General features: G+C 54.2%; 1 protein-coding gene across 41 annotated transcripts in view; it reads left to right on the forward strand.

The window, feature by feature from the left end:
* Window positions 1–15,417, forward strand: part of LRRFIP1 (LRR binding FLII interacting protein 1) — a 158,821-nt gene that overhangs the window by 123,384 nt on the left and 20,020 nt on the right. For 29 of the 41 annotated variants that reach the window (XM_047773899.1, XM_047773863.1, XM_047773871.1 and 26 more), the window contains 6 exons: window positions 5,398–5,430; window positions 6,076–6,201; window positions 8,260–8,331; window positions 10,329–10,499; window positions 13,702–13,794; window positions 14,731–14,823. In XM_047773899.1, the coding sequence (XP_047629855.1) occupies window positions 5,398–5,430; window positions 6,076–6,201; window positions 8,260–8,331; window positions 10,329–10,499; window positions 13,702–13,794; window positions 14,731–14,823 (588 nt within the window). The remainder of the gene's footprint in view (window positions 1–5,397; window positions 5,431–6,075; window positions 6,202–8,259; window positions 8,332–10,328; window positions 10,500–13,701; window positions 13,795–14,730; window positions 14,824–15,417) is intronic. The other 12 variants (XM_047773897.1, XM_047773902.1, XM_047773896.1 and 9 more) reach the window with 3 other exon arrangements.

A 15,417-nucleotide genomic window follows, 5' to 3' on the forward strand; every position in this document is an offset into this window, starting at 1 on the left:
GAGTACAGCTCCGGGGTGGGGGTGGGAGCCGTGGGGAAGGAAGTGGAGCCCAGCGGGGCCAGTCCCGGGAGGCTCGGGTGTGGGAGGAAGGCTGGTGCCCCGGGTGCGGGGGAGGGGAGCTCAGCCCAAGAGCAGAAGTAACCGGGATGCAGGCAATGATGGCTTGTCCCGCTCTTAGAAAATAAAGGTGCCTCAGCATCCAGAGTCGAGTGTTCCCCCCCCCGCCCCCACCACCGTGGTCCCCCAGCCTCCTGGGAAGCAGAGGGGACGCCCGCCCTGCCTCAGGACGTGCGCGGCCTGATCCCGCGCTCAGGGTTCTCATTCTGCCCGGGAGCCGGGTTTTCTTCCCCGACCAGGCTCTTCCTTTGGAGGAAGTCGTGGTCCTTTCATTCCTGGGGGGTTATGGAACGTTCTCGGCACCGGGCTGCAGTGCCGAGCAAACGTACCCGCTGCCCTCGTAGAGCACAGGCTAGGGGGGGCAGACCTCAGCAAAGGGGTACCATGTAGACCTCAGCAGCCGGGCCCTGGCGGGGAGGCAGGACGCCGCCCGGGGTGGAGGCTCCGGGCCTGGAGCGCATGTGAGCAGAGCGCCTGGGCCTCCAGGCTCAGAACCCCGCCCGGGCCAGGGAGGCTGTGGGTGTTCGAAACATCCCGCCGGGTGTCCTGGGGGGAGCCCAGGTTCACGTGCCCCTGTGTTTCCAGCGTGAGTGGTGACCTGGAGTCGCAGCCCTGTTCGAGCTGGAGAAACAAAAGCCCGACGTGACTCATGTTTGATGTCGCGTGAAGGGGTGGGGGCAGGGACGGAGTGGAAAAACAGGTCTTGAATTATGAATAGACAAGTTCAAGGACAAGTCACTCAGGATGAGGTCAGTGTTACTGACCTTAAAGCCAGAACTTTCCATTCTCGTGGTAGACGCCACCACTGTTCCTGTTGGAAGGAAAGTCCCTGCAGTGGGTGTCTTCTGAGCCGTGGCCACTCCTGTCCCTTGGTGTCCTGAGAGGGAGCCTGCGATGGCATCGTTCCTGTGACCCCATTTCCTGTGTGGGGCTGGGACACCCTGAGGAGAAGTCCTTTCGTCCCCGGCCCCTTTGCTAGGGTCGTCTGTGCCCGCAACCTGGACTGGGTCTCCAGGAGGGTGGGCAAGCCAGAGGGCGACACGGAAAGCCTGGCGTGCGGAACGCACCGGGCGTCAGGCTTCAATGAGCCTAAATAGTAGTAAACTCCTACAGACGCGACAATCCTAGAGGGTTGGAATTAATCAAATATTTCATGTGCTCTACGTGAAGCATTTGTTTTTGGAAGAGTGGCCATAATTTACAGGCTCACAGAAATTTCTGGGAAGTCACCTCTCCCATAGACTTTAAAAGATGCCTTTGCACACGCTCAGCTTAGATTATACTATGCCGGCTTACGCATTTTATAAGCCCTTTCCCGTAAAGTTTTCACACTGACCTAAGATGGTCAGCGCTGCTCGGTAAGTGAGAGCCGGGAGGCAGATGGGCTGCAGGGTCTGTGGCGCTGCCGCCCTTTCTCAGATGAGGAGGCGATGTCCTCACTGTCCACGAGGTCCCTGGCTTGTCCCACGCGGGGGACGGCGTGTTGGGGCTTGGGTGGCTCACTGCACTTTAATCCACCTAACAGGGCCAGGGATCAAACCCACATCCGCAGCAGCCACGACAGTGTTAAAAACCCTTTCATCTATCCTGTTTCTTTGTCTCTTACTTTCAGAGATAAAGTACTGTGTTTTGTATCACACTAAACTCACTTTTAGGGTTACTTACCTGTTCCTTTGTTGGGGCTGTAAACCCCGCCCCCCCCCCCAGTCGCCCCGACTGACCAAGGCTCCACAAGGCTGCCATCTAGTGGCCGTCAGTGGGGCTGCCAGGACTCTGCGGGGCTGCACCACTTTCCATGGAGCTCCCCGTACTTCTCAGGTTGCAAGAAGGTTAGCAAAAACACCTGTCCCTTGTCATTCAGAAAACACACAAACAGCACTTAGTCTGCTTTGTGGAACAGAGATTGGGAACAGTAGTTAAGCACAGATTGGTATAACTCTCACTGAGCTTAATTTTTCCCTCTGTGGTTTCTGCTTAAGACACATTCTAAATTTTCACATTCTGCGTTCGTTATGTTTCAGAGCTGGGTCATTTTTCAAACTTTGTCTTCTTTTTAGGGCTGCACCTGCAGCATATGGAAGTTCCCGAGCCAGGGATGGAATCTGAGCTGCAGCTGCTACCTACACAGCAGCTGCAGCCACACCAGATCCTTTAACCCACTGCGCTGGGCTGGGATCAAACCTGCACCTCTGCAGCCACCCAGGCCGCTGCAATCAGATCCTTAACCCACTTTGCTGTAGCAGAAACTCCTCAAACTATTTTTAAACTTTTTTAAATTAAAGAGAAAGCTGTGGTTTTTAGGGGTTTTGTCTTTATTTCTTATTTGGAGTTTTGCAAATTATAAAGGCGATGTTTATGTTGAAACATTGCAGAACAAAGCTGTGCTCAAGGCCCCCACAAAACCAAAGCTTTTTGATCTGGTATACATTCCTTCTAACTTTTCTCATTAGACAGCCTTTAAAAAGTGGAGTGCTTTTCCATAAAAGATATTTTTGGGTGAACATAGGACTTCTGGAGCTTCATTTGTCTGTGCAATATGTCTCTATTGTTGATGGAAAGTCCGGAAAGATATACTTAAAGTGCAGAGCAAAAAGCAGCAGGCTCGACAGTCTCTTCAGCGGAATCTTCCTATTCTACCAAGAATTGCTTTGCCTTCCTTATTTACATCTCATTAATATTCGTCCTGCAAGCCGACCTATTCTAGGGAATGAAGACCTTGAGCCCAGGAGATCTAATGACTGCCCAGCAGAGACGTCCTGGACAGGTAGCTCTACCTTAGTTATTTGAAATTTTCAGGAATATTTTGATTCCCAAGTGGAGAGAAGACCCCCAGCTGAAATGCTAAAGTCTTCATCCTCACCACCCCGCACCTCGGTCCAGGGCTCCCGGGGCTCCGACAGGGACGGTGAGGGTGGACCGTCTCCGTCGGAGGCCGTCTCCACAAGCCCTGGACCTTCTCGTTAGGCCCGTGTGACATGCACATCTGAAAAAAAAAAATCCAGATGTATACGTTTACACGTACCAAACGCATGTGCCAACTGGTGGCAGGAGGTGTGGGACATGGGTGTGCGTGAGCTGCCTTTAGCGGGCTCTGACTGTCCCACGGAGAGTGGAAGGGGACACGTCTGGGCCAAACGAGTCTGGAATCTGTGAGACACACAGGCTTGCTTGGTCCTTGCGGGGGGACAGCTGGCTGGGACCAGATGGAGAGGAGACTGCTGGGGAGGAGGGGCACACCGAGATTGGAAGCCCCCCCACACCACCACCACCAGGGGCTTTCTTAGCAAGCAGACAGGAGGTCCAGCCCGCTGGCTTAAAGGACGTGGCCCTTCATGTCCTCTCCTCCTCTCAGGACACAGAGGGGACTAGTTAGCCGAGAGGAGAGCATTCCAGCTAAGGACCCAGGCGTGAGCTGGCGGGGGGGAGACCAGATGCAGTGGCTTTGGGAGCCAGACCCGGGGGCTAAACTTGGAGCTGTTGAGAAGACACTTGAGCTCAGAGCTGGTTTCAGGAACTGCCTTCTTTTGAATGAATCGGCTATTTTGTTTTTAGTTTTTTGTCTTTTTAGGGCCACACCTGCAGCATATGGAGGTTCCCAGGCTAGGGGTCAAATCGGAGCTACAGCTGGCGGCCTACACCACAGCCACCACAACACCAGATCCGACCCGTGTCTGCAACCTACACCACAGCTCATGGCAACGCCGGATCCTTAACCAACTGAGCGAGTCCAGGGATCGAACCCGCATCCTCATGGATACTAATGAGGTTCGTTACCCCTGAGCCACAACAGAAACTCCTGGATCGGATATTTTGGATGCTTCCATTTGCCCCCCATGGTTGGCTGATTAGCTCTCACACTTGCTGGGCTATTTTCATGCTTATTCAGGTCTCCTGCCCTTCGGAAGAGGTTGAAGTTTCAGGGAGCGTGGGGGTGGTGGCCAGTGAGCCCTCCTGGTAGGGACAGGATGGTGAGGCCAGGCGCGTCCTAGCTTGGACACAGGGTGGGGAGAGGACAGGGAGTGGTCACTTGACAGTAAGTCCCTGCCTCAGCAGCGTCCTGACCAGCACTTACACCTGCACCCCACCCTCTCCTGCGCCCGGTGGCACTGCGGGCAGCTGCCGTGCTTGCGAGCGGCTCTGTGGTGGCCTTGGACCCCAGCCATCAGGACTTCTCGGCCTGCAGTCTGGTCTGCAGTGTAGGCAGTCAAGGGTGACCACAGGCTCCCTGCTCACAGGTTGGGTTCAGCCCACCAGAGATGTGCCCATCTCCCTGGCGATCAAATTCGAGAACTTCTGAGCTACAGGAGGTGGGGTTGGGGACATGATGGGAAAAACCAGAGTCTGGAGACAACTGCGTACAGGGTTCTGTCACCCTCTGGGACTTTGCCCGTGGGCTTTTGGGAAGGGACCCTCAATGTGCCCGGGGTGGGGGTGGGGGGGCACAAAGGAAGAGTTGGCCTTGGATGCCGAGCAGAGAAAGAAGCAGCAACAGTGCGACCTCGGGCTGTTGACCCCAGGAGACCCCCACAGGGCAGGGGTCTCCCTCAGGGTCGCCGCCGGTGCACGGCTTGGGGCTCTGTAGGCTGCGGTGGATCCCACAGAACCTCCTGCCACAGAAGGGAGAGGAGGGGCCTCAGAATCACGTCCAAGCAGGAAAGATGTGAAAATCAAATTCCCGGGCCCGCCTTTCCACCTGGCAGAACTCCTGTGCCTTCACCACCCCCAGCACCTCCCCGCATCCGGGCGTCACTCTCAAGATGTCTACACCGGAATTGTCCCACCGAGCCAGTTACTCACGAGCAGCGGGGAAACGTCCGTTGGCGCCAGCTCTTTCCCTGGCTTGGGAGACTGAGTTCAGTGGTAACGGAGACTGAGACTCTGTGGGTTCGTCTTCCAGCCGCAGAACCCGGGCCGCGTTCTGTGTTCTGTCCCCATCATCGCTGGGCACGCGCGAGGCTGGCGCTGGTCCTCTCTGATGCCGGGTCCTGCACACAAGAGTGGATGCCTGACAAGTCCGCCCCTTCGGCTTCTGTGCATTCACAAATCACCTTCCTGTGGAAATTGTGAGAGTTGAAAAACCACATGGTGCCATTCAGCCGGGCCTGCTGGGCTGCCGTGGGCCGTCCCTGTGCCGCCAGCGTATCCGAGAGTCTCACGGCAGAGGAGTGTGCAAAGCACAAAGGACGCTAATGCTTTATTTTATTACTCTCATAACCCCTAAACCCAGCGTTGCCATCTAATGCTTTTAAGTATTTAATATTTTTCCATTTTCCCCTCCAGGTTGAAGAGAGATCAGAAAAGGACTTCGAGAAGGTAAGAAATTTCTGTAGCACTTTGTATGGTGTCATGAGCCATGAGGGTCCTGAAATTTACAGATGAAACCAACAAGAAACTATTGTTTGATCTAATCAAGATTTTCACTGCTGAGAGGACAGGGCTGGTGTGGGGCTCTGCAGCCTCGTGTCACCACCTTCGGGGTCCCGGGGAGTCCCTTCCAGGGTGGGTGTGAAACCAGGACAGTGAGGTGTTGGCACTGTGGTGCAACAAGATCAACAGTGGCATCTCTGCAGCACCAGGACGCAGGTTCGATCCCTGGCCCAGCGCACTAGGCTAAAGGATCCAGTGTGGCTGCAGCTGCAGCATAGGTCAGTCATCTGCAGTTCGGATCTGACCTCTGGCCTGGGAACCCCATATGCTGTTGGGCAACCAAAAAAGGAAAAAAAGGGAAAAAGCAGAACAGTGAGATTATTCACGGTGGGCCCAGCGTGGCGCTTACGGTGAATCCAGGCAAATCCCGAGCATCCGCGAGGCCCCTGCAGGTGAAGCTCTGTTGGTTGTTTACCGTACACCCACTGAAGGTTTTCTGGTTTGGAAATGAATTCAAGTAGCGGTGCCTTCATCGGAGGCCGTGAAGCCCTTCTGGCTTCGGCTGATACCCGTTTGCTCTTCCGTGTGCAGGGCTCCCGCAGCCTGCCCAGCCTGTCGGCAGCCACCCTGGCCTCCCTCGGGGGGACCTCCTCTCGCAGAGGCAGCGGGGACACCTCCATCTCCCTTGACACCGAGGCGTCCATCAGGGAAATCAAGGTGAGCCTCTCTCCTTACTCGTGACCTTGAGAAACCTTTTAGGAAAACGGTCTTCATGTCAAAACGATTTCATTTGTAAGATTCCAGCCCTTCTGGATGCGGTCTCCTCACCTCCCCTGAGCTTGGCGTTCCAGTAACAGAAGGCCCAGCCGGGTCGTGGTCCCCCAGCCCCAGCAGGGCAGACCCGCCTGGGGCCCCAGCTCGCCGCACACCTGGGAGGCCCTGGGGTGCCGGCCACCTCTGAACACAGAGCAGACGTAGACATGCCGAGCACAGTGATGGAAGGTGCTGGGTGCAGACGGCCCCCCGCTCCCGACGGCACCACCTGCCCTCCGAGCCCCGCCCTCTGCCGCAGTGGCCCTCGCTCTCCGTCCGTGCTGCGTGTCCTGTGCCTCCTGTGGCCCTCGCCACGCTATTTTAGTGAATTCTCCTGCCACTGGTGCGTGGACACGGTCCCCTGTTCCATCCTCGGCAGCGGCATGTGGGAGAGAAGGGGCATGTTGCATCTGGAAAGGACTCGGTGCGCATGAGAGGCTCCGCCACCGGCACGCGTGGCCTCCGGACAGAGAGCCACCGCCGCGGAGGTGCTTCCCCATCAGACGTGGCCTCATTTCTGGAGGCGCTTTCTAGAAATGAAGGCAACCTAAGAACAACAAGATCCTACCGTAGGGCACAGGGAACTGTATTCACTGTCCTGTGATAAACCGTAGTGGAGAAGAATACGAAAAAGAATATATATATATGTATGTATGACTGAGCCACTTTGCTGTGTAACAGAAACACACAACGCTGTAAATCAACGATACCGCAATACAGTTTTTTTTAGAAGGAGATCCCGTCATGGCTCAGCAGTAACTAACCCGACCCGCATCCATGAGGACATCGGTTCCATCCCTGGCCTCGCTCCGTGGTTCTGGGATCCGGTGTTGCCGTGAGCTGTGGTGTAGATTGAGAATGCGGCTCGGATCCCACAAGGCTGTGGCTGTGGTGTAGGCCAGCAGTTGCAGCTCTGATTCAGCCCCTAGCCTGCTGCAGCCCTAAAAAGACCAAAAAAAAAAAAAAAAAGACCCAAAAACAACAGCAACAAAAATAACTGGTCGAAAGGGACCAGCCGCCAGTGGCGCTGTCTGAACAGCTGGGTGCTGTTTGCCAGGGACGTCAGAGAAGGGACTCAAGCAGCGGAGGGGATGGAACCAGGCCCGCCTGCAGGTGCCTTCCCCGTCCTGTGCTTTGCGGGGACAGTTTTGACTGCTCTTCCTGGAATGTCCCTCCTCTGTGCTGGCCTGGCCTCCCGGGGCCCTCCGTTCATCCAGAGCCCCTCGATGGAGCATTCGCTGCGGTCGTAACATGACCCTGCTCCGGGGTCAGGAGCCCCACCCGGGGATGTGGGATGAACCAGGCAGGCGAGGTGGGGGCCGGGGGCTCCATAAGGGGACGGCAGTGCTGTGCCGAGTTTGGTTTTCAGCATCTTACTGTGCGTAGCACAGAGTGAAACTCAGAGAGTTTGAACAAACTCGTTAAATATGAATAAGTTCACTTGTTCCGTTTTCAGAGAGTCTTTTGCCTGTTTTATAAAATTGTGTAAAAATTCATGAGCAAGGAGTTCCCGCTGTGGCTCAGCAGGATCATGGGCATCTCTGCAGCACCAGGTCGCAGCTTCGATCCCTGGCCCGGCACAGTGGGGTAAGGATCCAGCATTGCTGCAGCCGCGGCGTAGGTCGCAGCTGCGGCTCAGATCTGACCCCTGGCCCAGGAACTCCAGATGCCACGAGGCCATCCAAAAAGAAAATAAAGGAAGGAAAAGAAAAATACATGAGAGACACCCACATTTGATAACATTGTGTTGAAAATATCACCTGAGATACCCCTAAATCTTCGTCTTTGTAGTCCTGAAATTTATCTTATTTTCCTTTTAACTCATAAAAAAATTAAAAGATCGCTGTGCAGGGGACCCGTGAGGGACCCCCCCAGAAGGAGAGAAGAATCAAAGAATTGCCTGTTTCTTTACTGTCCCCGTCCATTTTCCTCCCTTGACGTCCTTTTTTGCCGTTTCCCCAGGAGCTCAATGAGCTAAAGGACCAGATTCAGGATGTAGAAGGCAGATACATGCAGGGGTTGAAAGAGATGAAGGTACCAGCTGGCGGAAGTGTGGGCTTGTGTGATTAACCCGACTGAACTTTAAAAACTCCTCCAGGAGACATTCAGGCTGCATGCCGGCTCCCAAGAGGCTCCAGACTCTTAGCAGCTGGAGCGGCAAGAACGCCTGCAGCCTGGGGTCTGTGCGCATCCTTTTCCAAAGGCGGCTTTGGAGCCGAGTTTGTAAATTCTAACTCCTCCGTAGAAGAAGTGACTAACGCGTTTCCTGATGCATGTCTTGTGCTCCCCCCACCCCCCACCTGGCCTCAAACCTCTTTCCTGTTTCGCACAGAAGGGTACCATGCACCCGAAGAGGGCTTTTCTGGTTTTCTTCACTTTCTGCACAAAAGTGCTTCACCTTAATTTGCTTCTCGAAACACCTGGTGTCTACCAGAAGGAAGTGCTATCGCTGTGCCTTTGAAACACCCGAATTATGTGCAGAATGCACAGTGTGACTCATGGAAACCTTGCCTGGATGTCTGTCATCTTGGGTTTATTTGAGTAAATGCAGGGTGCTTTTAGAAAGTGGAATTCCTGAGTTGTGCCAACCGGGAAAGTTAGTTGCCGGGCTCCCCGAGGGTGAGGTGGGGAGTCAAGAAGCATGTCCTCCAGCTTCCCCAGGCAGCTCCTGGTCTAGCAGGAGATGGCAAATGTGTTACTTCCTTTTTAACTCCCGAGAAAGTACCCCCAACAGTCCGAGTTCAGTATCACGGGGGGCGCCAAATCACATGGCTAATTAATCACTTTCCTGCATCACCTCCCTTTAAAAAGGGGAGAACATGGAGTTCCCGCTGTAGCTCAGGGGGTTAAGAACCCAGCTAGTATCCATGAGGATGCGGGTTTGATCCCTGGCCTCGCTCAGGGGGTTAAGGATCCGGCCAGCATTGCTGCGAGCTGCAGCGTAGTCCTTGGATGCAGCTCGGATCTGGCATTGCTGTGGCTGTGGCATAGACCTCTGCTGTGGCTCTGATTCAGTCCCTAGCCTGGGAACTTCCATATGCCATGGGTGCCGCCCTAAAAAGAAAATTTAAATTAAATAAATTTTTTTAAAGTGGAGGAGGGGGGATGAAGATTCTGGCTTTCAACTCAGGCTTGGCATTGAAAAGGGAGCCACTGAAGCAGCCCAGGAATCCTGCTTCCACCTAAAATCCTCGGCCCGGTTTGCACATGCAGGCGGAGAGCAGCGCGGGTCTCCCAGGAGCCTCCTGGTGGCACCTGACACGCTGCCCGGCTGTGCCCGCCTTTCTCTGGCTCAGGGTGGTTTGTGCGCCGGGCCCCGCCTCTCTCTGTTTGCCCCCGGCTGCCTCCCCGTCTGCGTGTGGGGATCCAAACGTGGCTGTTCTGTGTTGCCTGCCTGCCAGGGCGAGCCCCAGGGCGGGGGCCGCGGTTACTTTGCAGGCCTCTGTGCCGGCGACACGCCTTTCAGAGGAATGACCTTTGCCTTCCCAGGGCCCGCCCGGTGAGCGGCATTCCTTGTTTCTTTTTCCCGTGGGTTGAAAGTGTGAAATGCCACTGAAGCCTCTCTGGGTTCATAAGCCCCGACGGGGACGGTGGGCAGCTGGCGACAGGTGTTGTGTTTTCCCAGCACTGGCTCTGGCCCAGGCTCCGCTTGCTCTCGTGTCTGGAGTGATTCCTCGAGGGGCACGTCCACCAGCCCCACCCGCTGGATGGGCCGTAGAATCACGCAGCCCGGGCGCCTCTGCCTCTGAGACCAGGGCCCTTCCCCCGCATGCGCCCCTCGGCCTGATGACTCAGTTATTTTCATCCAGAGACCCAGTTAGGAACCGATTTTCTGAGTCACGAGAATTTGATCCAACGGAAAAGGGGGACTTTGTGAGCCCGTCGGACGCCACATGGTTCTCACTCGGGGTCATTTGCTCTCCCGTAAAGTCCCGTAAAGGACTGAGTTTGGGGCGTCGAGTTAAACACACTAACGCCTCTGCGGTTTTGTTTCTTTCTGCAATTCCAAAACCGTGGCCTGGCCTCTGCAGGACTCCCTGGCGGAAGCGGAAGAGAAATACAAGAAGGCCATGGTCTCCAACGCTCAGCTGGACAACGAGAAGACCAACTTCATGTACCAGGTGGACACGCTGAAGGACGTGCTGCTGGAGCTGGAGGAGCAGCTGGCCGAGTCCCGGCGGCAGCTCGAGGAGAAGAGCAAGGTGCGTCGGGGCGCGGGGAGGGCGGGACCACGGCGGGGGTGCAGATGTGTGTGAGTGGTACATGCAGACGTGCGAGAAAATACACAAAAGTGCTGTCGGCGAGAAAGCTCGTGTGCATGTACACACGTCAAGGGTATACGTGAGGATTGCGGGATGTGTCCGTGTGCGTATCTGTCCGTAGACGTATTTGATGGATGGTGTGTGTACGTACGCGTTCTTCATATGGACACAGGTATTTGTTGGGGGGGTAGGGTTTTGGGTTTTTTTAAGTGGTCGCACCTGCGGCACGTGGACGTTCCCAAGCCAGGGATTGAATCCAAGCTGTAGCTGCGGCAATGCTGCCTCCTTCAATTGGCTGTACCAGGCTGGGGATCGAACCCATGCTTCTGCAGCAACCCGAGCCACTGCAGTTGGACGCCTAACCCACTGGACCACAGCGGGAACTCCTGGTTTTTTAAAACAGTAGTTCCTTATTTGCCCTGGATGCCTTAACCTCTAAGAAGGAAAACCATACTCTTTGCCAAGGGACTTGAGCTACGGATGTGCACAATTCCAGTGCATAAGCTAGAGGCCATTCTCCTGGGAGGACACTGGTGCGTTTTGCATGTAAGGTAAAGTCATAACCGTGAGAAAAACCTACCTGCGGAAGGACCAACGTGCTTGGCCAAGGCACCATTAGATGCCTCAAGATATTCCTCTTAATGTACTCTTCTTGATTTTTATTTTGTTTTCTCAGCATCCTAAAGAACAAGTTTCCAGTATCAAGGATTTTAAGAAAATTGTATTCATTTGTTTTCTGCTGCTTGGGAAAAGACACAATTCCTCTAAGAATCAAATACCGGAGTTCCCATCTTGGTGCAGTAGAAACGAATCCGACTCAGAGCCATGAGGTTTTGGGTTCGATTCCCGGCCTCTCTCAGTGGGTTAAGGATCCAGCATTGCTGTGAGCTCTGGTGTAGGTCGCAGACATGACTCGGACCTGGCATTGCTGTGGCTGTGGTGTAGGCCGGCAGCTACAGCTCCGATTCGACCCCTAGCCTGGGAACTTCCATGTGCCGCAGGTGTGGCCCTGAGAAAAAAAAAAAAAAAGAATTAAATACCTTCATCAAGCTCCGAGAAGAGTGGGAACTTGTTTGGGCTCCCATTAAGAACCACTGGAATGAATGTATTGATTTGCGACATCAACAGAAAGCGTGAGCGTAGTTGACCTTAGTGACAGTAGGCTGATCTGGTGCAGGCTGGCCTAGCTGTTCTTTGTGAGATGCAGAGCAAAGAATACTGACTTTTCCTATTTTAAGGGATCCTTTGATCGAATCCTAGAATACTGTCCAGTTTTTCAGAGTTGCAGAGATAACTGGGAATTTTAATTTGTGAGTGTCATTATTTTTTTTTTTTTAAACTGGCTACGCCCTCTAAATCCCAAGGGTTAAAACCAAGGTGCCGTTAACAACTCAAGGGCCTTCTCCCACTGCTGTAGTTGCTGTAGAAGCTAAAGAAGAATTTTGTCCAGGAAGTTCCTGGCAGCTGAACTCTGGAACAAAGGAGAAACCTTTCATGAGACCTGATGTCGTGAAAGCTCTCTTTGAAACTAATTCAAATGTAGGCGCAGAGAGCATCCTGAGATCCCTCCTCGGGTGGAAGGGTACTGTCATGCATGTCTAAATACGCCTAGAATAGGAGTTCCTGGTGGTTCAGTGGTCAGGATTTTCACTGCTGCAGCCCAAGTTCAGTCCCTGGTCCAGGAACTGAGATCTCTCATCAAGCCACCGCACACCTTGTCCAAAAAAATAAAAAATTGCTATTTCATTTTATTTTCTCTTTTTACTGCTGCACTTGTGACATATGGACGTTCCTGAGCCAGGAGTCAAATCAGAGCTACAGCTGCAGACCTACACCACAGCCACAGCAGTGCCAGATCTGAGCCACATCTGCCACCTGTGCTGCAGCTTCATGGCAATACCGGATCCCTAACCCACTGAGCAAGGCCAGGGAGCAAACTTCCATCCTCTCAGAGACAATGTCGGGTCCTTAACCCACTGAGCCGCAACAGAAACTCCAAAAAACCTTTTTTAATAAATAAATACTCCTAGAATGTTCTCACTTAGGCATCAGTAAGTAGACCAAGAAACCCCACATTCAATTCCAGAAAAATGGGGTGATCCTGGAATGTTGTCCCAAGGTGAGGACCAGGAGCCAAGGGAAGCCCAACAGACAGGTCCTTGTCATAGCCAGGGGGGCCCAGGCACCTGCAAACTTCAGGAAGTAGGTGAGCTCATGAGGCCAGCATGAGCAAGGTCAGGCCCCTTCTAAAATAACCAGTTAGCCAACCTAGGGAAGGGGTCCCCTGTGCCTAAACTGTGGGCAGCTGGTTGGGTACCCATCCATCCTCAGGGATGGTGCCGTTGTGGCTGAGCCGAATGGGAGGCCGGAAAGAGCTGAGTGGCTTAGTCGCAGGGTGAGCCTCACACAGGGCAGGGTCAGATCAGGGCAGCGGTTGCGTGTCAAAAAGTGCTTTGCAGGGTTCCCATTGTGGCACAGCAGAAACGAATCTGACTAGGAACCATGAGGTTGCGGGTTCAACCCCTGGCCTCATCGGTGGGTTAAGGATCCGGCGATGCCATGAGCGTGGTGTAGATCGCAGACTGGGCTGAGATCTGATGTTGCTGCGGCTGTGAATGTCCACATGCCGCAGGTGCAGCCCTAAAAAAAACAAACTGCGCTTTGCTCCCCTACCTGGTCCTGTGCTGTCGCTGGGGTACAAAGCCGGCCACTCCTGTTAATGAGATGAACTTGCCAAAGTCGACCACACCTATTCCCGCCTTTAGCCCCAAGAGTGTTCACTGGCATGTTTCAAAATACGGGGTCCTCTTCTTACCAATCCTGCCTCCTCCAGGCCCTCAGCACAGGTGCCCCTGTGGCCTCGGCAGACCCCTGACAGGGGCCCTTCCCGGGGTGTCACCTACCCAGAAAGCAGCCAGGTGAGACTGCCTGTTACCCCGACTCTGCAGGTTCCTTTTACAGGGAGTCACAGGGCGTCTTCTAGAAAGTCCAGAGAAACGAGGTCGCGTTATTAAAAAGGCCTTGCAAGCTGTGGCGACGCGGTACTGGGTGGTTTGGTCCAGGTTAGTGTGAGTTGTGGGGACATGAACAGACAGAAAATGTCATTCCACGGCCACTCGAGTGCTGCTTTCCTCCTTTACAGGAGTTTGAAAGGGAGAAGCACGCCCACAGCATCCTGCAGTTTCAGTTTGCTGAAGTCAAAGAGGCCCTGAAGCAAAGGGAAGAGCTGCTTGAGGTGAGTCACTTTTCCAAGTTTTCTTTTGCTTTTTATTTAGTTGCTCATCTCGTGGGGACCTGGGAGCATTCTGTTGGTTCATTACTAAAGTGACCAGTTTTCTCGAAAGTTGAGCTGAGGCTAATTCTCTACACCTCGCTTCAGAAAAGAGTTCCTTTTGTCGGAGAAGATTCTCCTTCGTTGGTGGTTTTGTGTTTGTCTGGGGTGGGGGGGCATGGCAGATAGAACAGTGGCCCCCTAAGACGTCCACGTCCGAATCCCCAGAGCTGAATCTGTCACCTTACAAAGCAAAAGGGAGTTTGCGGGTGTGATTATGTTATAGGACCTTGTGATAAGCGATGGGCCTGGATTATCCCGGGGAGCCCAGGGTGAGCAAAGGGCTCCCTGGGAGAGGGAGGCAGGAAAGTCCCAGGAGATGTGACCACAGAGGCAGAGGCCAGCCACAGGCCAAGGACCGTGGGCACCTCTAGGAGGTAAAGAAAGGGAAACAGGTGCTCTCCCTGAGCTTCTAGACAAGGACCCTTGCCTGCCCACACCCTGGAGACACCGTAAGACTCGTTTTAAACTTCGAGCTCCAGAACTGTGAGAAAATTAACTTGGGTTGTTTTAAGCCACTGAATTTGGGCCAGTTTGTTACAGGGACCATAGGAAACGAATATAGGGTTGATTGTCAGCTTTTAAAAAAAAACTTGATGAGACCGTCACTGCCTGTAAGCGAGACTCTCGGCCGCCCAGGTTTTCCTCTTGCACTTGGAGCCAGGAGGAGGTCAAGGGTGAGGGTCCCAGCACGCTGAGAACCCACTCGAACTCGGGCGCAGGCTGAGGACATGGCGCTGGGATCTCCAGGGCGCTGGCGGGCTCAGGGGTCGTCTGCACTGCAGTCTCTTCCTGTCTAACCCTGTGTCTGCTTTCTTTCCATCTGTTCCTATTCTTCAGGAAATCCGACAGCTACAGCAGAAACAGGAGAGTTATATCAGGGAGATTTCTGATCTTCAGGAAACAATAGAGTGGAAAGACAAAAAGATAGGGGTAGGACTCTCAAGCCTTTGAAATCTGTTCCCCTGGGCAGTCTGCTTAGCAAATTGAGTGCCTTCAGACTCTGCGGTTTGCGAAAAGGCGTGTATGAGTTTGCATGCGGCCCCCCGTGTGACACAGACTCAGTAAGAGACTATCCTTACTCACAAAGTGACATTACCTGTGTGTTGGAAGCTGACTCCCAGCACGGAAGCGCTCGCTTTGTCAGCATTACCTGCTGATGCTCTGCCTGCCTGGGAGCGGCCAGTGGCATCCAGGTCAGAGTGAGGAAGGGGCTCTGGGAGGGTCCCCCAGGCGTGGAGGCTCTGGCCTCTTGGGATCCCCTGGCCGGTGTGGCCTGGGCCTTTTCTCAAAGGGGTTCGAGGGAGCCGCAAGGTGGCAGGTCCTGCACCCCTGCATCCCCACCTGAGGGTCCCCAGGGAGAGGTCAGACCCCTCCTCCGTAAGGAAAGAGGAGGCAGCCCCCCTGTGCTTGGGAGTGATGAGCAGGGAGAAGGGAACCCACTGAATGAGGTGATGGCTGTGATGCCCAACGGCTCCCAGAATACAGCGACCTCACACCACACGGCCCCAGTAGAGATCTCTAGAC

Source organism: Phacochoerus africanus, chromosome 3 (assembly GCF_016906955.1).
Source record: "Phacochoerus africanus isolate WHEZ1 chromosome 3, ROS_Pafr_v1, whole genome shotgun sequence".
NCBI classification, from domain to species: Eukaryota; Metazoa; Chordata; class Mammalia; order Artiodactyla; family Suidae; genus Phacochoerus; species Phacochoerus africanus.